The sequence below is a fragment of the Jaculus jaculus genome, chromosome 4 (assembly GCF_020740685.1).
Source record: "Jaculus jaculus isolate mJacJac1 chromosome 4, mJacJac1.mat.Y.cur, whole genome shotgun sequence".
In the NCBI taxonomy this organism is placed as follows: Eukaryota; Metazoa; Chordata; class Mammalia; order Rodentia; family Dipodidae; genus Jaculus; species Jaculus jaculus.
Genome location: NC_059105.1, coordinates 100,398,961 through 100,424,260, shown reverse-complemented (window position 1 = coordinate 100,424,260; position 25,300 = coordinate 100,398,961). Strand labels below are relative to the sequence as shown.

Sequence of the window (25,300 nt, the reverse complement as noted above, 5' to 3'; positions counted from 1 at the left end):
TATCTCTCTCTCTCTTTCTGCCTCTTTCTCTCTCTGTCACTCTCAAATAAATAAAAATAAACAAAAAATGTTTTAAAAATTCTTATACATACTAGTCCAGTGGCTAATTCCTTTATTCTCAGCACTGGAGAAGTAGGTAGAGGTAGGAGGATTGTCATGAGTTTGAAGCCACCCTGAGACTACATAGTGAATTCCAGGTCAGCCTGGACTACAGTGAGATTCTAACTCAGTAAAATACAAACCTTACATTAAAAAAAAAAAAAAAAAAAAAAAATCAGTTCATGGGGTAAAAAGGCCCAAAGTTAGGTCAGGGGAGAAGATTGAGTAAAGGAAAGGTGGAGGGAGGGCTATTCAAAATCTAAAAGGATATAAATAAATCATATGGAATTCTCTGATTTTGGACAATGGAACATTCAGGAGCTGTAGATCATTGCCAAAAAATTTTCAGTGCCAGGGATGGGATACCTTCCAGTGAGTTGTTGGCCAGAGAGGTCCCTGATGCCCTGAAAACATTATAGGCTATTGCCAAGGCCCTTGGTTTCCTACCACAAATCGATGGTAAGACCCTATTGTTGAAGACTCCACATAATTGGGTTGCAAGGCCACTGAGAAATCCTGCTGGAACTGAGCTGATAACCTCCTCCATGTAGACCAGCTGACAGAAAGCTAGAAGAAGCCATTCTACATGCCATTCAATGGGAGAAAGAGATGCCACCAGTGAAGATACTCAACAGTGGACACTGCAAGCCTTATAATTGGCCAGCCAGGCCAAATGAGCCAATGGGTACAATAGTGGCACATCTGGCATGATGGAAACCAACTGCCCTCCAACCAGACTGGCGGCCCGCTCCAAAGGAGGGAATACATTTCTGATACTGAAAACTTAAAACAGGGGTACTCCTGATCCCTAGGGGTGTAACATCTGCTGATGTCTGCATAAGTGTATATACTATGCTTATCAAACTGCTCAGTAAGCACTCCTCTTAATATTCATACCCTTATATTAATGCTACTCTCATTTTGGGTAAAGAATCTTCTCTTTCCAGATGGCAGTGGCCTTGGGACAACTCAGAAGGTATCATGGTGCTGGAAAGAAGTGACTAGAGTTCCGAGTGACATTTCTATCACTGCAGGGCTCCTTCCCGCTCAGGCAGTGCCGAGGGAAGGACCATTCCTGCTGGTTCCTCCCTAGGGGTTGAGGAGGATGATGAGCATTGGACGACTCAGAAACCTCTCCTGGCCACTGGAAAAAAACCACAATGAGTGGAGAGTCTTTTCCATGCAGGAACAACTCACTTTATTACTCTGAGCAGTTGCCTATATCATGTTGGGGACGAAGGCGGGGATTTTAGGATGGGGGAAGAGGTAAGGGCCAATAGTAAACTGCACCTATTGAAATGGTAATTACAATTAACACATGGAAGTAGCAGGCCAGAAGCCATTAGGCATCCTGCTGAGTCATAGCTGGCCAGAGACAGGTCGCCAAACTTTAGCTAGGCTCAGGAAGTTCCACTAGGCCTCACACCTGGGCCTTTTAGGGCCCAACAGATCACACCTTCCAAGGCTCGGGGTCTAATGCAGAAGAGGTAGTGGAAGCAATGTAAGAGCCAAAGGAAGGGTTGGACTCCTTACAACGTGGTCCCTCCAGACATAAAATGGTCTCGATATGCATGACCTGATAGTGCCTGACACTACCTACACAAGGCCATCATAAGAGGAGGGAAAGATCACAACATCAAAATAAAAGAGAGACTGATTGAGGTGGGAAGGGGATATGATGGAGAATGGAATTTCAAAGGGGAAAGTGGGGGTGGGGGGAGGGTATTACCATGGAATATTTTTTATAATCATGGAAAATGTTTTTAAAAATTGAGAAAAAATAAAATAAAATAATATTAAAAAATCAGCTTAATATTAAAAGGGAAAAAAGCAGGACATTTTGGAGGGAGTAGGATTAATCATGATATGAACAAAGACAGCAAGTATATGTAAAACAGAATAAAGTCTAAAATTTTGAGTACACAGCAAAACAAGAAGTCCCTTCTATGACAGTCAACAGATTTTAGGGCTTTGTTGTTCACTTATGTTTTTATTGATATAGAAAAATGGATTTTATTCTCTAAAAATGATTTGTAATTAATTTTCTTGAAAGTGGACTTTAGTTATGGAAGAAACATTAGTAGGAATAGCTGAAGAACATTTGCTGAGTTCATTGAAGATGGAGCCTAATCTAGCCAAAGAAAATGGAGAAGATGTAAAGTTGAAACTTCATAATTTAGGAGAGGTGGAAGACATATTCATGAATAGAATATGGTAGGGATAGCACGGGAAATAAAAGATATCAAGAAAAAAAGTGGTTTGGTAATAGACCAGAAAGAAATGATAATTCCCAAGAAAAGTGTGCTGACAGAAAATTTAGTACTATAGTTAACAGTGAAAATCACATTATGTCTACCAAAAAGGTAGATGAGCTTCCTTGATAATATTATTAAAAAACACTGATACTGATGAAAGCAGGCAGCTAATTAAGTAACATGTGAATGCTCTGATGAAATATTTGTGCTCTTCATGAGCACTAATTTCTGTGACTAGAAGTAGCCAAAATGCCATACGCATTAGTGAATAAACGTTGTGATTCAAAAGGAATAGGGAAATTAACTCAATCACTAGAATATAAACTATTTGTGTTGAAATCTTAGAATACCATTCATCTTTAAATTAAATGCTTTTCGTACTCAAAAACTGTTGATACTACTGTCACTTTTACATTTAAGGCTTGTGAGTCCAAACAGATATAGGGAGAGGTAAGAAGAAGTTCATGTTAGGTGAGACTCTCATGAGAAAGTAGTGATATGTCTGTGCATTCATTTTAACATGCATTATGGATATTATACAACCAGAAATCATTTTTTTTTGTATATGTGGGCAGTGTGCATGCATTTCTACTCATGTGTGCACATGTGTGGTCGAGGTCAGTAGTTAATGCTGGGATTTCCTTTAATCACTCTCCACCATAATTTTTCAGAAAGCATCTCTTGCTGAATCTACAGTTCACTGATTCAACTAGACTAGCTAGAGATTCTCCTGTCTCCACTGCCTCAGCACTTGTATTACAATTGAAAGTGGTCAAACCTACCTTGTAACAATGTTTGGGATCTGAATTCAAGTTCTCAAGTTTGCAGGGCAAGCACATTACCCACTCCATAGCCACTGAAATTTACATTAATCCTCAATAGTTTTGAGGTTTTAATATAAAGTGAAATTATTTGTGTGATATGAATGACAAAACCATATGTTTTTCTCAGTGTTTAAAAGTATATTCAAAATGTACCCTAATGACTATACATCACAGAGATACCTGCTCAACCATTTTTATTTCTCCTCTATTCATAACAGCCAAGTACTACTAGAAGCACAGATGCCCATCATCAAATGAACCTTTAATGAAGATACAATACATATACTCAGAGGTAAGTGGAAATGAAACAATCAAATTTGAAAATAAATGGAAGGACTTAAAAAAAATCATGCAGACTGATGTCACACCAGCTCAAAAAGACAAAAGTCACATGGCCTCTCCCATAATCAGTCCTAACATGGTCCAGCATCAATTAATTGTGAGTCATAATAAATATTTACAATATGGAAATTGCATTCAAATAAAGATAGGAAAATATAGGGAAGGAAGGAAAGGCCACTAAACAAGTCAATGGTCAATAAAAAGAAAGTTATGGAAAGTTCTGTGGGATGAAGGAAGGGGGTTTAGTGAGGGATACTCAAAACTAATGGCAACATGAATCAATCCCATAGAAACCTTCTTTGGGATACCAATGTACAAGTTATTACCCTCAATAATGGGGGAGGGATCTGAACAGAAGAGGTCTATAAAAGTTGGAGAAATCATTAACTTAAAACCATGGATGCTGGCTGGGAATTTCCAGGGCCAGAATTTGGTCCCTCTCCCCACGGTGAGTTGTTGGTCATGGAGATATGAGGTCTCAAAATAATACAGGCTGTTGCCAAAACATTTGGTTACCTACAAGAGCTAGAAGATAAGTCCCTATTGTTGAAGATACCACATCCTGCAGCCATAGGACATCAAGTGATCATGCTGGCATTGAGAGGAAATCAGTTCCCTCCAGGGTAGCCCTTGCAGTGCCAGAAAGTGCATGACAGCTGCATACACTTGTGCAATAGTGGCACAAAGCCATTGTAGTTAACCAACAGCTCAGGATTGGATATAAGACCCACTCATTGGGGGCGAACCTTATCTGGCTTTGGGGACCAAGCCAGATTCCGTACACAAGAAACCAATAGGCTCCAGAGAAAACCTACACTGCTCAGTAACTAAGAAGAATGTGTGTACATCAATGTATCTTTCTAATGAGTAGGCTTATCCCCTTTTATTCAATCTGTTCTCACTTTTGGTTGGATCATTTGTTCTATTTTTACAGATGGAAGAAAATACTGAGAAGAACAAGGATATATCAATACATTAAGAAGAGAAAACCAGCTGTCTACCATGAGATGGATCATCTCTTCCTCATCTGCTTGGGCCCAGAAGTTACTGCAGAGGAAGCAGTGACAGGAATACTGCTTTCAATTCTTGCCTGAAAACCTGTTCCAGGGCAATGGCATCAAACACTGTGGTCACTCAAACATCATCAAAACAGAGATCCAGAATCCACAGACAAAGCAACTCTAAATCAGACCTCTATCTTGCACACTAAGGCTTAAGGAGTATGTGGATGAGGAAGGAGAAAGATTGTAAGAGCCTTAGTGTGATTGGGAATAGCCTGAGATACCATGTGTCCCCAGCTCCAGAGACTGACTGGGCTTTCTTGGTCCCCAAAGTAAATGCCAATAACCCCTCTGAAGACCCTCTGTAGAACTGGGGTGGAAGAGAAGGGATCTGTATGGGCAAACATTTTATAAAATAGTCAATAAATTAAAAATTGAACAAACAATAGAAAACTTTATTATGTTTTAATTTCAAAAATAAAAAAGTTAATGTCAACTCTGAATAAGTTCAGTAATTTTAACCTAAAAATCAAATTGGTTGAAATAAACATGTTAAGAGTGGCACATGAGGAGAGAAATGACCCAGCACACTCCACCTTGGCCCCAACTGAAACCGCAGAGGACTTAGTGAAATCAGCAAGAGTACTGCTTTCTAGGTGAACCTGATATCAGCACAAGAGTGAGGGAGAAAGACACTGGGGACACAAGTATCTACCAATGTACAGATCCAGAGGTTTCCAAGAGCCCATCACTGAAGTATACTCAACAAGAAACCCAACATGGCTCAGGGAATTTTGTGGAAGAGGGGGCAAAAAGATTGTTAGAGCCATGGTTGGAACATTACATACAGAATCATTGCCTCTCACCCATAACTACTGCCCCCACAATGCATGACCCACTATTCCCATAGGGATGACCTGCATCCCCAAGGAGGATGGTCTCTTTGGAAAAGGGGCAGGGATGAGGGAAAGGAGGGTACCAACTTGTGTTGCCTGCATACTAAACATGTCCATAACTAATTTAAAAAAAAAAGCAATATACCAAAGTCACATTAAAAGATCAGATATGCCTGACTCAAAACCTTGAATCGAATGACTAATGACACTAGATATAGTCTGAAAATATTATTCCATGTACTTTCTAAAAAGTTTTCTAAATACATATTGAGAAATTTCCTTTTCCTACAAGGAACAGAAAGGATTCCTATTCTAGCAAACAATGAAAGCTAAGTGAAAGCCAAGGTTGATTGCATTCATTAGTTTCTGTGTGACAATGTGTGCTTTCTGCCTTAGCTGGAGCCAATGAAGCTAAGGAATTATGTATTCTAAATTCATGACTCTTTTCTGGACTCCTCCTCCATTCCTGTTACCAAGGAGCACTGGAGTGGATTGGAACCTTCTGTGTAAATAAATTAGCCTTGAGGGTTTTAAGTTTATTTTCCATATCTTTAAACTCAAAAATCCATGAAGTGATTCTATAGAGTAGTGTAGCAGCGATGCTATCAAAGACATATGAGAGGGAGAAATTTTGAAGAATAAGGAAAAATGAGAAAAATAGACTTTTAATAATATCTAAAGGAGAAATCTATAGCTAACCTTTGAACAAAATGTGCTTGAGAAAGGAATCTGAGTGAATTTGGATAAAAAATATCTTTCAAAGGGGGAAGTGTGGGGGGGGGAGGGTATTACCATGGGATTTTTTTTTTATAATCATGGGAAATGTTAATAAAAATTAAATTTAAAAAAGAGCAATGTGACTGATGTGGGCAAACTGTTAGCACCACAGCTGGGAGCTGTTCCTGTGTCATTTCTTCTCTGTCATGCTGAACTGTAGTCCCCTAAACTGTGAATGAAAAATAAATCTGTGCTAGCATGAACAAAAAAAAAAATATTTTCCACCTAGTGCTTTGGTTATCTTAATACTCAAATACAAGAAAAAGGTAGTTATAATATTTCATGAAGAACATACAGCAGCTGATGGAGTCCTCATCACTTCCATCGAGGCAGTCATCATCGCCGTCACACTTCCACCGAGCTTGGATACAGTGTCTGTTTTTGCAGTGAAATTCACCAGGTTTACATACATTAGGTAATATGTCTCCAGGATTAACTAGAATTAAATGACAAAACAACAAAAAGAAATTCAAGTTATATGAACAATACTAGCTATATAAATCCATCAAAATGTGAATTTTATAGGGAGTTTTGTTTGTCTAACATTCCATACAGAAGGCCCTGCTGAATTTGTATTTCCTGTCTGCTTATTTCACTTGTTATAATGCTCTTAAAATTTACTCAAATAGTCACAAATGCCAGGCTCCTCTTCATTTTTAAGGGTGAATAGCATTACTTCACACACATATGTATATGAATGATTTTCAAATTCATTTTATACATTTGGATGGAGAGAAAATGAGCAAGGTGTAGGTCATTGAGAACAAAATGCCAAGCATATAGTATGAATATGTCTGTATAACTAAAATATGACATAGTCTTATAATGGTAATATTGTGACACATACTGAAAATATGCAGAGGTTAGATTTTTAAATGACCTTATCACATATACATATTAAACAATAATAAGCAAAAACTATGGATATATTTAGGGGTTTTTTTGGCTATAGCTACCAGTTCACCATACTGCATGAATTAAATGCATATATTTCTTGAAGTTAATCCTATGGAGAAAAAGATTATGCTCTCCAATGTCAAAGTCCCACTAGTCTTTGGCTAAAAGAGGGGCTACACCCATCAGATCCTCCCTAAATTAACAATACTTATCTCACTTAACATATGTCCATTAGAGACTGTTTTAATTTTTCAGAAAGTAGTGTGACCTGAGGAGAGAAACTACCCCCTTCACTTTAGCCAAGCCACAGCTGAAATCACAGAGGAATTGAAGAGATGAGCATGAGTGCTGCTTCCATGGTGAACTTGACAATCAGTACCCGGCTGAAGGAAACAGAACCAATGCATACCAAAGCAGAGATCCAGAAGCTCCTAAGAGCTCATCACTAAAGTAGACTTAAACCACGCCTGCCACTGCTCAGGGAATTTTGAGGCAGAAGGGTTGGGAAAATTAGAAGAGCCACAGATTGGGACATAAATCCCAAAGGCATTGCCTCCTCCCAATAACTGACTTCTGCTTCCACAAGGCATAATCCACAATCCCATAGGGAACCCCACTGAGAAGAGTCATCAGTGGAATGGGGGCAGGGATGAGGGAAAGGATGGCAACAACTCACAATATATCCATACTAAGTATGCCCACAATAAAAAATAATTTACTATCAAAAGATATATGGCATCCACACAAAAACTATAAGGTAATTTTTTTTTTTATCATAGTAAAGGTTGATAGTAAAGATTGCCATGCTCTAATATACACACAATAAAAAAAACAATTTAAATATAAAATTTGTTGTAATAATTAAATATGGTCTCATTTCTCTTTTTAGAAAATATAAAAACAGTATTTCAAGGACATTGATCTCTGTAATAATAGTATTTAGTTTTGCTGATAATATTTTTTCTATCAAGAATGATAAAGGTTTATTCTAACAAGAATCACAAAAATAAAAGAAAAAATATATTTTTAAAAAGCCCTTTATGTGTGCTTGTAGCTTTGCTTTCCAGAGAGATTTTGCTTATTTTCTGGTTGATCATTTTAATAACACAAGGATTGGGTAATACTTTTGCTACAAATTAATCACTGAGAATTAAAGTAAAAAGAGAGTAATAGCACAGGACTGATGGCCGTGTTTCCTTTGCTGAATTGCAAATGGTAGAAAACCTCAGACTGAGTTACAAATTCAAAGAAATATTACACTAATCAAAAGTTTCTGTATATCTGCACTTTGCAGTGGGATTTACCCTATCCTACATCCTCTAACCAATTGTTAGAACTTCAGTTACTTGAAAAGCATTTAGAAATTACAAGTATTCTTTGCTTTGTTCTCTTTCAGTGGGTAAGATCAAATCTAGAAAGAGAAAGAAAGAATAATCAATGGCTAAAGTAAATGCTTTGTTTTTCATAGACTGCAAAAGGGCTTTGTCTTATCTCTGGCTTGTTTACTTCTGGGAAAAAAATAGAGAGAGAGAGAGAGAAGAAAGTGAGTTTGCTGTTTCTTCTCTGTTCAATTGTCTTTAAACTTCATTCTTCATAACTGCTGTAGGATGCTGAACTGTCATTAAATTTCAATGCACCAACACACCTCATTCTTAAGTGCTATCAGTGAACATATGTGGTACTTCCAGACCTCTGAGCATATAATTTCAGATTGTTTTGTTTCTCCCCTGCAGAAGGGAGTGTGACAGAGAACATGACTTTTGACCATGGCTGTAGAGATAGACACACAAAGCAATATCAACAGACCCAGATGGCACTTCAAGCTAAAAGCAAGAGGCCAGATGTGGATGTATGGTAGCATCTGTCATCACTCTTGTCCTTTATTTCTTGGATTCCAGATATCTCACTGAACCTGGAGGTCACCATTTTTTACTTAGACTGCTGTCCAGTAAACCCCATAAATTATCTTATCTCATCCCTGCCATCAGCATGGTTGTTACAGTACTGTGTGGCGCTTTTCATGTAGGTTCTAGGGATCAAATTCAGGTCCTCAGACTTGTAAAGAAAGCACTCTTACCTACTGAAATATCTCTCCATTATTTTTTTCTGTTAAATCCACACATGCCCAGCTTACAAATTAGTAAGGATCTAAATGAATAATTGTACTAATTTATGTTTATTATTCTGGAGTCCCTAGTCTAATGTTTGTTTTAATAACAATAAAACTTCAAAAGCCTTCTTTTGGTCATTTGAACGAATATTCCAACCAGTTTCTCAATTTACCTGATAATTTTAAAAGGAAAATATTATATTAAAGTTTAATTTTCATTTCTGATAAAAGTTTATGCATAGCTGTTTCAAATAATCAACTGGCTATAATTGTATAATTATACATTTACTACTTCAGATATGTATCTTTGTAAATATTACTATTATATGTAATATAGCATGCATTTATGTACATCTATAATATATATTATATAATATATAAGCACACAATTGTATTTTAAAAATTTTTGTGCAGATTTTATAAGCCCTATGCATGTTGAAATAATGCATTTCTCCATGATATTGCTTTATATCTTATACCTGCTTTTTTTTTGAAAGATAAAAATCATGTATCATTGTATTGAAGAAAGGCTATCTACCTATCTATCATCTGTATATCCGTCTATCTATCTATCATTATTTATTGTTTCCTAAAATGCTTTATTCCAGCAGAAGTATTGGGCAGATTTTCTTGGCAACTCCTTTGGGGTCTCAAAAGCTCATGGATGCAAGCCCATTGTCTTTGTAAAATCTCCATGGATTTCCCTGTACATTGCCTCCAAATGACAGCAAAGAAGTACAGGAGAACTGATACATACATACAAGCTATGCTGCTTGCTGTCATGAGTCATAAAATCATTTGTGTCACATCTAGGAACCATGTGTCACATTGCAGTCATGAATCTCTTGAAACATAAGATGTTAACTGGCAATCTAAATGAAATCTCAGATCCTTTGCCCTTCTGCCTAATAATAAAGTGGTTTCTTGATAGTTAAAGTCTCCCGGGATTTAAGGCACCCTTAATTAATTGTACTTCTGACATAAAGTTTCTTATATAAAATCAGTAATTATGTCACAAGGTAACCACATGATTAGAGCCAAATGCCAAGTCTGCATATGACTCTTGCACATGGATGGGAGGTTACTTTTCTACCAACAATGTGTATTGTCAAGGAACCAATGGCATATGTGATAATCTGATTAAATGGCAGCTTAGAAGTTCAAACTGCAGGACCAGTTTGCCATAACTGACCTATGGGGAACCTATGCATAATATCAACCATAATATCATCCAAATTTAAATACTTTAGACCTAACCACTTGAAAGGATTAGTAATGAGATAAAGCAAGCATCTTGGCCATCAAAAGGGAGAATCATTTTAGCTATTATATCAATTCATTTTTTTTCATTTTATTAATACTAAAAGTTCTACTAATCCCTCACAACAATCTCTTTGAAGGATTTTATAAAGCTACTCTTTTCCCATGAGATTCATGAATGTAGGATGGGTAGTGCCACATGTACAACACAACAATGCCTAAATGACATCTGGGCTTAGAGTTGATGTTAAAATAATCAGTTTCTTTACCTACTGTTATGGTAGTAAGGAAGTTATCTTTGAGGACTGCATAATTCTTTAGAAAAATGAATTCACTTCAACTCAACTAACAGCTAATTCTCTTCTCTCAATGACTATGAATATGTGTGAACTTGAATTACAGCAAAAATGATAGATGTGCATATGAGAGAGAAAATTTGCATATAGTCAAGATTCTATGTATATCATTTTGCTCCCATGTTAAATGTGTCTAAATGTGTATAGTGCTTCGGTGTTTGAAGGCAGCCATCCACTATTACCAGCATATTCCCAAGTGCTGGACTTGCACGCTCTGCTTCTGAGTTGAGCCTTGAACTATGAATTTGAAGATGAGTGCAAAAGCTATAATCCTATTGCTAGTTTATTTATTGTACATGTATTAAAACATAAGCTCTCCAATAATAAACTGGCAAATTAACAAATTATCCTTAACCAAGTTCAGAAATAAGATAACATAAACCATGACTGGCCTGTCACAGAATAGGAAGTTCTTACACAGCCTGTGAAATCTGTTGTTAGAGCAATGAAATCAGAAAGCCCATCAGAAAGTCTAACTAGAGAAATATGTATATAAAGTTAATTATTTTCTTTTGTAAAGTCAGCAAGACGATTGCTAGAAATAATATCCACATCATAAATTAAATAAAAGAAGAAACACTTTTAGTATTTTTTTTTTTGTTTAGTTTAACCTCATCTCAGTCTGATCTTAGCAAATGAACTTGATATTCCTACCCTAAGTTTGTTAAGTTGTGGAACATATGGATGGGCAAAGCCTGTAATGTCCATTTTGCTTCTCTTCTTTCAAGCCCAGCAGAGTGATCTGTGCTAAACTACTTTCTATCTACTCCCTTACTTAATGACTTGTTTTCTACTGTATTAAGTGATCACAACATGAAGACATACTTACTTGTGTAACAACTTACTTATTTTCTCTTCCTTCTTGTTTCATATTGTGAGTCCACAATCTCTCACTCTGTGTTTGAGTGGGAAAGATAAGGCCCCGAATGGAAACTTGAAGTTATGGTTAATTGGATATTTTCATAAAAGCTCACATAGATGAAAAACTAATATGAAAAATGCTGCATAGCCCTGGATTTTGATTTTTCTGCTTTAGATCATGACAAAATAACTTTTTGCAAGAGAATGGGATTGTCAGAGCAGTAAACCTAAATGGCACATGATCCATGCATGAGGGACACAAATACTTACTGAAGTGGGGCTTTAAAATTTTCAATGCTTATACATTTTACTCCACATTAGATTGCATATATCCTAGAGCCTAGTAAGGCTTGTTGAGATATATGGCTCACCATTGTGGAGCACTGTTTTCTTTTGTTGTTGTTGTTGTTATTTAATTATTTATTTTAGTATTTCAAGGTAGGGTCTTACTCTAGCCCAGGCTGAGCTGGAATTCACTGTGTAGTCTCAGGGTGGACTCAAACTCACGCCAACCATCCTACCTTTGCCTTCAGAGTGCTAGGATTATAGGCGTGTGCCATCATGCCTAGCCTCTGAACAAGGTGTCATTATGCAAAGGGAAAACAGTTGTTTCTCTTATTTTTCTTACAGAGGAAGTAGAGATTTCCCACAGAGCTGTCCAGATGAGAATTTCAGCTCTAGCTTTGCCTTGCTCATTAGAAAATGAAACACTTATGATGAGATGCCTTCTGTGGTCTAAGAATGGCCTTTACAGCATGTACATACTCTTGCATCTCCGTGCTCTAGACACCTCTGCATCAGGTCCCGTGCCTGTCAACATTGTTTTTTATGAAGAGATATATGACATATTCCAAAACATGATGGTTACAGAAAACCATTGATCTATAATTGTACATTTTTTTCCCATGGATCATGTGGTGGTTTGGATGCTCCCATAGCCTCCTGGATTTGTGATTAAGCTTAATACTTAATTCTCTGCTGAGGGAGCATTTGATAGTCTAAATTTTGGTGTGTCACTGGGAACAGGGTCTTAGGACTTTACTGTCTAGCCCTGTTGCCAGTGATAGCTAGATCAGTCTTGTTGCCACCTCACAGCTGATAGAACAAGATGTAGAGCCTAGCCTCTGCTCTCCTATGCCTTCCCAGGTCTTTTGTATCTTCCCCTAGAAGCTACAAGTGTTTTATTTCCAAAATTTGCTACATCAGGGTGTTTTTCCCCAGCAATGAGAATGTGTATGCATAGTAAACCAATATTTTTGTGACACTCAAGTTGTTCTACTGGGAGTGATACACATTGGAAAGATTTGCCATTTCTTTTAAGCAACTACAGAGGTATTCAAGGAATTACTATTTAATTACTGTAGGCCAAATAGTCCCTCTAACTGATATAACAGAGCCTAGAGTTTCTAAGCCTAATGACCTTCCTTGAGATCATTTATACCACCATTTTCTAACTTTGTTAGCCTCTCCTCAAAATATGTCATAAGAAAAGTATAGCATTTACCCAACAACTGTCAAACAACTTTGCCTGTGCTTCTCAAAGGGAGTAAGTTCTGATTTCCATGCTACACAAGACACTGATGCTGGATCCAAATGATTTGACCATGGGACAAGAATCACAAGAACTGAGTCCAGTCTGCTCTTGTTCTTGATTTCTTCCAAATATGGCTTCAAAGTTCATCCTTAATAACTCATGTGATATGCCAATATTTTCTTCTTGGACACATGTTTTTCCCAGGATTGCTGCATGTTGCATGCTCATTAAGAAAAATGCTTGGTGGTTAGTCTCTCCTGACCATCTCCCAATTCCTTTAGTTCACTTGATGTCAGTTCAGTGAGGATGACTGGGACAAGTGAGGCAAGCTGAGTTATCTCTCTTTGCTGTGCTTGTCAGATCCAGCCTACAGTTAGTCCACTTGATGTCAAGTCAATGAGCATGACTGGAACCAGCAAAATGGGCTGCAGTAATTCCTTTTGTTTCACTTGTCAGATTCAGACTACAAAAACAATCCATTTGGCTCCTTTCTCACCACTGTAACCTCATGTGAACTAATTCAGAAACCCAGGAGAACAGTATGATAGTGAAGACTGAGGTATGCTTGCTCATTCGCTTTCACTCATTCTCTCTCTCTCTCTCTCTCTCTCTCTCTCTCTCTCTCTATATATATATATATATATATATATATATATATATATATATATACACATATACATATATATTTATTATAAAAATATTTTTTTATTTGTTTTGCACCATACTCTGCAAACTAGGCCTCCATGTGTCTTTCTCCTAATCTTTAATTTATTTATTAACACAATAAAGGTTAGCATATACTTAATAATATTATCATTAAATAAGTAGGAACTGAAAAAAATCAATATAAAGATATTTAGTAAGTTTTCCATCTTGGGACCACTTGTAGTTGGGGAGATTTTCTTCCTTCTAATTTTTTTCCTTAAATGAATCTTACACAGTTTAAAAAGTAAAGAAATGTTGACTTATTTGAAAGACATAAGCTTTTGTTTATATGCTTCAGTGGAATGTAGGCAAGTTGCAGGCCATATTTAATGATAAAGTAAAATTTAACAGAGAAGCAGCAACAAATTCTGATATAAGCACTCAGTTTTATTTCTTGATTTAACATTATTCAATATGAAAATACTTATTGCTTTTATGTTACCCCATTTAGAAATTATAGGTACTAGAAAGAAACCAAAATCACCATAAAATGCCTTTAACTTTTAACAAGTACATAATCGTGTGTGTATGTGTGTGTGTGTGTGTGTGTGTGTGTGTGTGTGTGTGTGTGTTAGATGATAATTTAAAATCAGGTTTGTAATAAATATTTCCCACAATTCTTTTTTAAATATTCATGTTATTGAGAGAGAGGGAGAGAGAGAGACAAAAAAAAAATAGAACTTGGGTCCTTACACTTAACTGACAAATGCCTTAACTTATAAGCCATCTCTCCATCCCCCACAATACTTTATAAACCAAAGTAATCTAATGAGTTTTGGTGCAGAGATTATTTAGTGATATCCTGAGTAGTTTGAGAAATGAGCGCTTCTTCTATCCTGTCCACTCTAGATATGCCTCTCAGTCTGGAAAATTCCATGTGCCACTAGATTATGTTCTCAGAAAGTCTTTCTTAGAATATAATTTTATCTGTGGTTTCCAATAATCTACTAAACAAGTTATGGATTTGTTTAGCTTACAAAGCAAGGCAAATGAGAAACCACAAAAGGGAGAGATCTGGATCAAATTCCAGAGGCAAAACAAAGAGGCTCCTGGATACTATTTGAAAAAATATATATTCGAAACACATCTGTGCTTTTGGGAAGTCATTGGGAGGTGAAGTATAACTGGATATAGTGTGTCACAGAGGGAGGTGTTTGGGAGGTGGAGCATAAATGGAGGTAGTGTGTCACAGTGGGAAGTGTGTGGGAGGTGGAGGATATCTGGAGGTAGTGTGTCACAGTGGGAGGTGTTTGGGAGGTGGAGCATAAATGGAGGTAGTGTGTCACAGTGGGAGGTGTTTGGTAGGTGGAGGATAACTGGGGTAGTGTGTCACAGTGGGAGGTGTTTGGGAGGTGGAGCATAAATGTAGGTAGTGTGTCACAATGGGAGGTGTTTGGGAGGTGGAGGACAACTGGGGTAGTGTGTCACAGTGGGAGGTGATTGGGAGGTGGAGTATAAATGGAGGTAGTGCGTTGCAGTGAAAGACTTTTGGGAGGTGGGGTATAACTGGAGGTAGTGTGTCACAGTGGGAGGTGTTTGGGAGGTGCAGTATAAGTGGAGGTAGTGTGTCACAGTGGGAGTTGTTTGCGAGGTGGACGATAACTGTAGGTAGTATGTCTCAGTGACAGGTGTTTGTGAGGTGGAGTGTAACTGGATGTAGTGTGTCACATAGAGAAGTGTTTTGGAGGTGGAGGATAACCGGGGTAGTGTGTCACAGTGGGAGGTGTTTGGGAAGTGGAGGATAACTGGTCGTAGTGTGTCATAGTGGTAGGTCTGGGAGCTGTAGTGTAAATGCAGGTAGTTTATCACAGTGTGGAGGTCTTTGGAGGTGGAGTGTAACTGGAGGTAGTGTGTCACATTTCGAGGCCTTCAAGATGGGGTGTACAACTAGAGGGTTGTGTCACATTGGGAGGTCTTTGGGACATGGACTGTAAGTGGAGTTAGTGTGTCACAAAGGGGATGTCCTTGAGATTTCGAGTATAACCCAGAATTACTGTGTCACAGATGGAAATTGTTGGGAGGTGGAGTATAACTGGAGGCAGCGTGTCTTTTTGGGGAGGTCCTTAGGAGATTGAGGATAACTTGAAGTAGTGTGTCACAGACTGGATATCTTTAGTATGTGAAGTATAACTGGAGATAGTGTGTCACAAAGGGAAGGGCCTTCAGAGGTGAGTATAACTGGAGGTACTGTGTCACAGAGGGAAATTCCTTTTGACATGGAGTATAAGTGGAGGTAGTTTGTCACTGTGTGATGTCTTTGTGAGGTGGAAATAACTGGAGGTAGTGTTTCACAGTCTTTGGGAGGCGGAGTATAACTGGAAGTTTGTGTCATAGTGGGAGGTCCTTGGGAGGCGGAGTATTACTGGAGGTAGTGTGTAACACAGGTGAGGACTTTGGGAGTATAACTGGAGGTAGTGTTTCACCGTGTGAGTTCTTTGAGTGGAAGATAAATGGAGGGAATGTGTCACAGTGTGCGGTTCTTGGGAGATGGAATATAACTGGAGGAAGTGTGGCACTGTGGGAGGCCCTTGGGAGAGGGTACAACTGGAGTGAGTGTGTCTGATTGGGAGTCTTTGGAGGTGAAGTATAACTGGATGTACTGTGTCACAGTGGGAGGTTTAGGAGGTGGAAGATAACTGGAAGATAAGTGTGTCACAGTGGGGAGTCGTTGGGCTGGACTATAACTGGAGGTAGTGTGTCACAGTGGAAGGTCCTTGGCAGGTGGGGTATAACTGGAGGTAGTGAGTCACAGCTGGAGGTGTGTGGAGGCGGATTATAATAGAGATAGTGAGAAAAAGTTGGAGGTCTTTGGAGGTGCATTATAACTGTACATAGTGTGCCACAGTGGGAGGTCTTTATGAGGTGTGGTGGTTTGAATCGATGGCCCCCAATATATTCAGTTGTTTATTTGTTTGTAGTTTGCATCTCCAGCCACCTGCCTGGAGGCAGTTTCACTAGGTGGATCTTAAGGTTTGATGGTGGGTTTCAGATTTCAATCAAAAGATATGCAAAGTGTGCCTAGTTGGAGTTCCTGAAGTGTGGCTTTTGGCTTTAGGCTTGCATTTCTCTCTGCCTGTTCCTGTGAAGGCAGGCCAGCTTCTTCTGCCATTATGGAACTTCCCCTGGATCTGCAAGCTTCAATAAATATCCCTTCCTCCATAACTGTGCCTGTTCTGGAAGTACATCTCAGGGAACCTGAAGTTGTCTGCAACAGTACTTGGTATTGAGGAGTGGATTGAGATGAACCTGACCATGTGGATGTAGATCTTTTGGAAACTTTGTTTTGGAGGAATGGCCATGGACATGGTGCTTGCAACTGAAGGTGCCTTCTGGAGTGGTAAGCCATGCTTTTGGGGCTATTCTGATCAGAGTTTGAGAATGCTAAGTGCAGACACCACTGAAGTTCGAGGCTTGACTTATAAGCTTTCTAAGTGGAAGGAAAGACTACTGGGCTACTGCCATAAGGGCTGGCTGCATTCTACTGCTGAGGCCCAGAGAGTTTGATCAATGTTACATTTGTTATTGACTGATGTGCTTTGTTAGAGATACTAGACTGAGAGATTTAAGATTTTTAGCTGGAAAACTTTAAGCAAGTTAAATTTACTGGCACAGAGACTTTCTTTAGATTACTAAAGGTGCTATTGTCAACACATTAGCAATCCTAAGGAAGATGGTCCAATTGTTTTACATTAAAACAATGAAAACTATGCCTTAGGAAAGACTATCATAGAAATGTAACCTCTTTTGGAAAGAGTTGAATGGAGAAGGAAGCTGCTTTTCAAGGTTAGGATTTATTTTGTCCCTGAATTAAGAATATGGATGTGTCCTGTACACCTGGTATTAGATTCAGAAACACAGAAGATGTGGGGAGTGGGCATGGATTGCACACAGTTCCAGGAGCTGTTGCTGAGATGCAGCATGAGGCAGGGCATGATGCCCTGATAGGTTAAAGAGCCTTTGGAAGATGGACTGTGGTTTGCATGAAGACCTCAATATATTTTAGATATACCAGGACTATGCAAGTGCTACCATAGAGAGCACTGTTGGCCTGAGATGAAAGTGTTCCCTGGCTACTCTGACCAGCTGGAACAGGGGAATTGGAAAATCTGGAGACTGAGTCTTTGGTTGTATTGGACTTGAACTGCAGAAGTTTGATGTTTGTTGATGATGGTTGAGTTTGCATTGTTTTAGTCTCTCCTTGCTATGCCTTAGGCCAGTTGAAAATGCTTACTATGTGCCATTATATGTTAGAAAAGTTTAACTTGTTTGATTTTACAGGTCTTAATATCTTAAATTAAATTAAATTGTTCAAGACTTTGGGGACCTTTGAAATTGAACTGAGTACAGTTTACAATGTGTGATGGTTATAAATCTATTGGGGGCCAGGGGCAGAATGTGGTGGTTTGAATAGATGGCCCCCAATATATTCATTTGTTTATTTGTTTGTAGTTTGCATCTGAAGCCACCTGGCCAGAGGCAGTGTCACTGGGTGGATCTAAAGGTGTGATGGTGGGTTTCAGATTTCAATCTAAAGATATGCAAAGTGTGCCTAGCTAGAGTTCCTGAAGTGTGACTTTTGGCTTGTATTTCTCTCTCCACTTGGTCTTGTGAAGGCAGGCCAGCTTCTTCTACCATTTATGGAACTCCCCCTGGATCTGTGAGCTTCAATGAATATTCCTTCCTCCATAACTGTGCTTTTTCTGAAATTTCATTAGCAAACCTGAAGTTGTCTGTAACAGGAGGTATAGTATAACTCTAGGTAATTTGTCACAGTGAAGAGGTTCTTACAATGTGGAAAATAACTGGATGTAGTGTGTAACAGTGAGAAGTCTTTGGGAGTTGGAAGATAACTAGAGGTAGTGTGTCATAGTGTGGAGCTCTTTGGGAGGTTGACTATAACTAGAGGTAGTATGTCACAGGGGGAGGTTCTTGGGAGGGGCAGTATAACTTGAGGCAGTGTGTCACAGTGGGAGTTTCTTGGGAGGAGGTGTATAACTGAAGGAGGGGTTTCACAGTGGGAGGCCTTTGGGAGGTGGAGTATAACTGGTGGTTTGTGTCACAGTGGGAGGTCCTTGGGAGGTGGTGTATAACTGGAGGTAGTGTGTCACAGTGGGAGGTGTTTGGGAGGTGGAGGATAACTGGAGGTAGTGTGTCACAGTGGGAGGTGTTTGGGAGGTGGAGGATAACTGGAGGTTGTTTGTCACAGTTGGAGGTCCTTGGAAGGTGGAGTTTAACTGGAGGAAGTGTTTCACAGTGTGCAGGTTTAGGAGGTAGAGTGTAACTGGAGGTAGTGTTTCACAGTGTGGAGGTCCTTGAAGGTGGAATCTAGCTGCAGGTAGTGTGTTACATTGGGAGTTCTTTGTAGGTGGAGTATAACTGGAAGTAGTGTGTCACAGTGGGAGGTCTTTGGTAGGTGGAATGTACCTGGAGGGAGTGTGTCACCAAATGAGGTCTTTGGGAGATGAAGTATAACTGTATCACCGTGGGCAGTTTTTGAGAGCTGGAGTTTAACTGTCCCGTAGTGTGTCACTGTGGGAGGTCCATTGGAGGTGTAGTATAACTGGAGGTAACCTTTCACATTGGGAGGTCTTTGGAAGGTGGGGTGTAAGTGAAAGTAGTGTGTCACAGAGGGAAGTCTTTGGCAGTTGGAGTGTAAGTGAAGGTAGTATGTCACAGAGGGGAGGTCTTTGGAATGTGGAAGGTAACTGGAGATAGCGTGCCACATTTGGTAGGTCCTTGGGAATTGGAGTGTAGCTGGAGGTAGTGTGACACAGTAGGAGTTCCTTGGGAGGTGGAGTACAACTGGAGGTAGTGTGTCACCATGGGAGGTCTTTGGAGGTGGAGTGTAATTGGAGGTAGTGAATCAAATTGGCAGGGCTTTGGAGGTGGAGTATAAGTGGAGGGATTGTGTCACCGTGGGAGGTCTTTGGGTGGTGTAGTATAACCAAGGTGGTGTGTCACAGTGGAGAGGGTCTTGCGATGTGGAAGATAACTGGAGGTAGTTTGTCACATCCTGAGGTCCTTGGTACGTGGAGTATAAGTGGAGGTAGTGTGTAACAGAGGAAAGGTTTTTGGAGTGTAACTGAAGGTAGTGTGTCAATGTGGGAGGTCTTTGGGAGGTAGAGTATATGTGGAGGGATTGTGTCACTGTGGTCAGTCCTTGGGAGGTGGAGTATAACTGGAGGTAATGTGTCACAGTGGGAGGTCTTTGGAGCTGGAATATAACTGGAAGTGATGTGTCACAATAGGAGGTCTTTGGGAGGTGGAGTATATCTGTAGGTAGTATGCCACAGTGGGAGGTCTTGAGGTTTGTTAGTGCAGCCACACTTGGTAGTTAGACTCAGCTTCCTCTAGATTCTTCCTCCATACTGATGTCACAAGATTGTATACTTGCATGTGTTCTTGTGCAATGCTTTCTTTCCCTGTCAGCATGTAACTTCCCCTGAAAACTGAAAACTGGAAATAAGAGGATTCCTTCTAGTAAACTGCTTCTTGTTGGGTATCTTTTCCCAGTAATGAGAAGGTAACTGCTTTAGTGCTACACTATTTTTCAGTGTATTGATCTTTCCTATGTTTACACATACAGACACACAGAAGCGTGCACACACACACACACACACACACACACTCAAATGTCATCTGTAACTTTTAATTGAGCATGGGAATGAAAGAAACAGGAAATCTCATTAAATGGTAAATGATCCACCCAATTATGATGCATATAATTCAAATCAAACTCAGTAGAAATTTTCAGGCTTAAATGTCAGTTTAATATTAAATATATTTTATAGAATATCTGATGAATGTTTCATATTGTCCAATTCCTACAGTGATGAAATATAGAAATAGAAATTTCCAAAATCCCTGAGAGCTTGATGTTTTAATCATTCTATTGATATTGTCTTAGAGAATGTTAACTTTGTTCAAGGCCAAAGCACTAGATGTAAGGATTCATCTAAAAAACCCCTCTAAGTTACACCACTAGAAACTGAATGTGTCTGTTCATCTTCTGAAAAGATAATTTAAAATATTTCTTCCTACACCACTGATCTGTGTTTATCAAATAACAATAACAACAGCAAAAGTAATTCCATTCATTGCTATCTCTCACCCTTGAAGGAATGCCTGTTGATGGAGCTATCATTGGATGAGATCTGGTAGATGTTTAAAAGGCCTACTGTTAGTGTGCGGATTTTGTGTATGTTTGTACATGTGTTTATATGTGTGTATGTATATGTGTGTGCATTGTGCATGTGTGTGCATGAAGGTATATTCTGTGTGGAAAAACATGTCAGAATTATCTATTCAAGTAATCAGAAGTTCTTTTGAAATGCTAGGAATGAAAATTAAATGAATCCCAAAAATGAAAATGAAAATACATGAACTATCTGATGTATCCTGTTTTAATACATTCTTTCCTAATGACTAAAGTAAAATTTAACTTAGCAAAAATTATTTGAATTTTAGCTATCCAAAGACATATGCACTTCCTGCTCAATGGTAATCAATAAGTCTTGATAGAGCTCTTCTGATAAACAATGACAAAATAGTAATTAAAAAACAGTGTCCAGAACAAAGAAGGACACCATCTGGTAACTCAGCAGAGTACACATCTGAGATTTATTCTCCACTGAAATTATCTTACAAGCAATTTTAAATACTCCATAAATGAAAAAAAAAAACAATTGGGCAGAAGAAATAAAACCATATTTGTGTTATGAATTACATGTGCAATTGTGAAAAACAAGTGAAGAATATGTCTAAAATTTTGAATGGAAAAATTTGTAGCTAAGAATTAATACTCAGAAGAACTTTGACAAACAAAAGATATTTACAAGACATTATCAGTCTCTCTATATATATTAGCATATATATGATATATAATATATATAATATATGTTACTGAATACATTTCTTTAGTATATATCATGCAAGTGAAGATTTAAATATATCTTCTGGCACTAGAGGAAAAAAACTATAGGTTTTGATGTAAGCAAGCTCTCTACCACTGAGACTCCAAGCCCTCCCCTAAAATTTTAGAAATAGCTAATTTGAAATAATCTTTTAGCTGGGTGTGGTGGTGCATGCCTTTAATTCCAGCACTTGGAGGCAGGTGTAGTAGGATTTCTATAAATTTAAGGCCATCCTGAGATCACCAAGTAAATTCCAGTTCAGCCTGGGCTAGAGCAAGACCTTACCTTCAAAAAATAATAATAATAATAAATAATCTTCTTGGTAAGCAATCCTAAATAGTGAGAAGAACTGAAGAAGATAAAAAGACTAACAAAGAAGATAACGTTCTCCTTTCAATAATCAGAATTCAAAATGATAGTAATATATTCTGGGACTGGTGCTTTTACTACAGATGCTTCAAGAAGACATAAGATAAAAAGAACATTTAACATATGGTAAAATACAAAAATTCACAAAGAGTATAGAATCAGACAAACATTAGGATAATAATATCATAAGTATTACCAACTGACAAATGTGAGAATATAAATGGTTCAAAATTAGCCATTAAAAATCATGTCTGCAATGAATATTTGATTGCATTACAAGATACTTATGTTCATGTTAAACAAAAATAAAGGACAAAATAAATGATATTGTTATATGAACCAAAGCTGCAAAACAGAACTGTAATAAAATTAGGAGTTCTGTCTCCAAAATGAAATAATTTTTTTCTGTCTTCCTTGGAGTCCATACATTACCCTTCCTTTGACATTGAATTGAAACATCAGCTCTACCTGAGACTCTAGACTGTGGGATACACTTACCCTCCACAACCATGTTCCTTGGATTTTGAGCTTGCATATAGCAGCTAACCTGCCTGTATAATCATACCAGCCTGCTATTCTTGATGACCCCTTCCTCTAATTCTTTCTCTACATATACATGCATATATGTGTGTGCATGAATACATCCTAATGCCTCCATTCCTCTGGAGAACCTTGACCATGATGTAATTTGAGGTGTGCATCATCCCAGAAGCTTTTATATAGTTCTGTTTACATGCATAATATTTTTTCTAGTATTGTCCATAAGGGACATAATTTGTGTTCAAGACACAAGCAATCTCAACAGAGCCCGTTTGGCATAGTGTGCAGTAAGTTTATGTAGATGAGCAAAAGTTGATAAGAGGATCTGTAACCAAAGCCAGTCAATCATGTTAATTTATTATGGTGATGGTCTACCACTCTTTTATAAGCCTGTGTTTTGGCTTCTTCCATCCTCTTCACCTACAGATATAGATAGCCTGGCTTCTAAGTCACTTATGATCATTCCAGGCATAATTTGTGCATCATAAACCATCTGTCAAATCAGAGTGATATGTTGTCAGTCACAGGAGGTAAGGATGGGGTTAACTTAGAATACAATGAAATATTTTCTTCTTGGTACAGACATTTAATTATTTTACTAAGCTAGGTAGAATATGTTGGAATAGACCAATTTAGTGCTCTTACCAATCTATAAGAGGCAGGAGAGGAGACTATAAGAGGTAAGCAAAATTTTATCATTGTCATCCCCCAGATACATAGAAGTCACTTGATAAGTCACAATGTACAAAGAATGGTATGTAAGGAGTTATTTAAATTTTTCTTTATAATTTTCATTTCAGTTTCTTTGGTCTCATCTGCTTCTAATCCTCTATATCACAAAAGTCACAAGAAAAGAAACTTACACGTGCAAGTTGTCCCATTTTCATCCAAAAGTTGATTGTCTGCACAAGCACACACTCGGCCTGCTGGAATAGCCAAACACAGTGTACTGCAGCCTCCATTGTTTATGCGACACATATTGTCACCTGCAAAAGGAGAGAAGCAAATTTGTCACATAACTCTGATTTTCACTGAAGTTAGCCAGGTCCCCAGCTGGGTATTTAATTAAGGTTTTAATATAAAGTATTATTTTTATGGATTTGTATCTGAGACTTCTTTTGAGCTCTCCACTCTTCTGCTACCTCCTGAATGTTGGGATTATGGGAGTGTGTCACCATACCCAGCTTCAGAGCTGGCCTCTTTTGAGGAGATGTACATAGGCATGAATATATGAACATTTATGTTTTGTAGATTCTGTGTTCATAGACTTAGCCAGGGTGTTTCTGCTCAATAGATGTGAATTTCAGACATGTCTGATAATCAATGGTGTTGGGTTAGATAAGACAAATTTTCTGCTGGTTGGAAAAGGACTGACTATAAGCAACTTAACCACCAGGGGAGAATGGGGAGGCAAAATGTGCCTGTCACTGACAGTTCCCAAATTATGCCTCCTGCAATCAAGCTTGGGTTCTTTGAAGAGTACTACATAGAATGTGGATTTAGAACCCTAGTGAACAAAAGGCAAGTAGTACTCAGAATGGAAGAGGGCAATCTATTCTGCCAGGACAGAGTGCAATGGCATGTGAGTACATTGAGAAGTCCAACAAGCATGGAGTATCAGTAAAGACTTAATATTGCTGCTGTAAGGAAAATATAAATCATACACAGCACATGCATTGGCCTAAAGGATTTAAAGAGAAATGATGAGGCACATGAGAGGAAATTAATAGGGGTGTTGCTCTGAGCACATGTGAGGATCCCTTGGAGCATTTTTGATAAAGCTCAGTATTCTTTTGATCAGAGATCATAATTTAAACAAATGAACTAAAAATAAGTAAAATTAAAATAGTCTCATTTTATATCTTTTAATACTGTACATTTTAAAGTCAATTAAGAAAATGTAACAAGCCATGTGTAGTGCCTCATTCTTGTAATCCCAGCAGACTGTGGCAGGAAGACTGCTGTGAATTCCAGGGTAGCCTGTAATATATAGTGCTTTTTTTATTTTATTTTTATTTTATTTTATTTTATTTATTTATTTTCTTTTATTTATTTATTTATTTTTTATTTTTTATTTGAAAGCAACAGACATAGAGAGAAAGACAGATGGAAAGGGAGAGAGAGAGAATGGGAGCGCCAGGGCTTCCAGCCACTGCAAATGAACTCCAGATGTGTGCGCCCCTTGTGCATCTGGCTAACATGGGACCTAGGGAACCGAGCCTTGAACCGGGGTCCTTAGGCTTCACAGGCAAGCGCTTAACCGCTAAGCCATCTCTCCAGCCCTATATAGTGCTTTTAAGGAAAGCCCAGATTACACTGTGAGATGAAAGGAAGGAAAGAAGAAATGAGGAGGGAAGGAAAGATGGAGAGAGGGATGCAGGAAAGAAAGAAAGGAAGGAAGGAAGGAAGGAAGGAAGGAAGGAATAAAAAAATAGAGAAAGGAAAAAATCAGGCAGAGAGGGAAGAAGGGAGGAAAATACACTTCTTTAGTGCTATTTGTAGTCGAATTCATAAAAATGTTCTACACCAATTCAAAATTAGCAGTATGGTTACCTGAGTCA

General features: G+C 38.3%; 1 protein-coding gene across 2 annotated transcripts in view; it reads right to left on the bottom strand.

Annotated features, from left to right (window-relative positions):
* Lrp1b (LDL receptor related protein 1B) overlaps positions 1-25,300 on the bottom strand; it is a 2,087,209-nt gene that overhangs the window by 840,215 nt on the left and 1,221,694 nt on the right. For both annotated transcript variants that reach the window (XM_045147485.1, XM_045147484.1), the window contains 2 exons: positions 23,603-23,725; positions 6,490-6,630 (listed from right to left, as the gene is read on the bottom strand). In XM_045147485.1, coding sequence (XP_045003420.1) covers positions 6,490-6,630; positions 23,603-23,725 — 264 coding nt within the window. The remainder of the gene's footprint in view (positions 1-6,489; positions 6,631-23,602; positions 23,726-25,300) is intronic.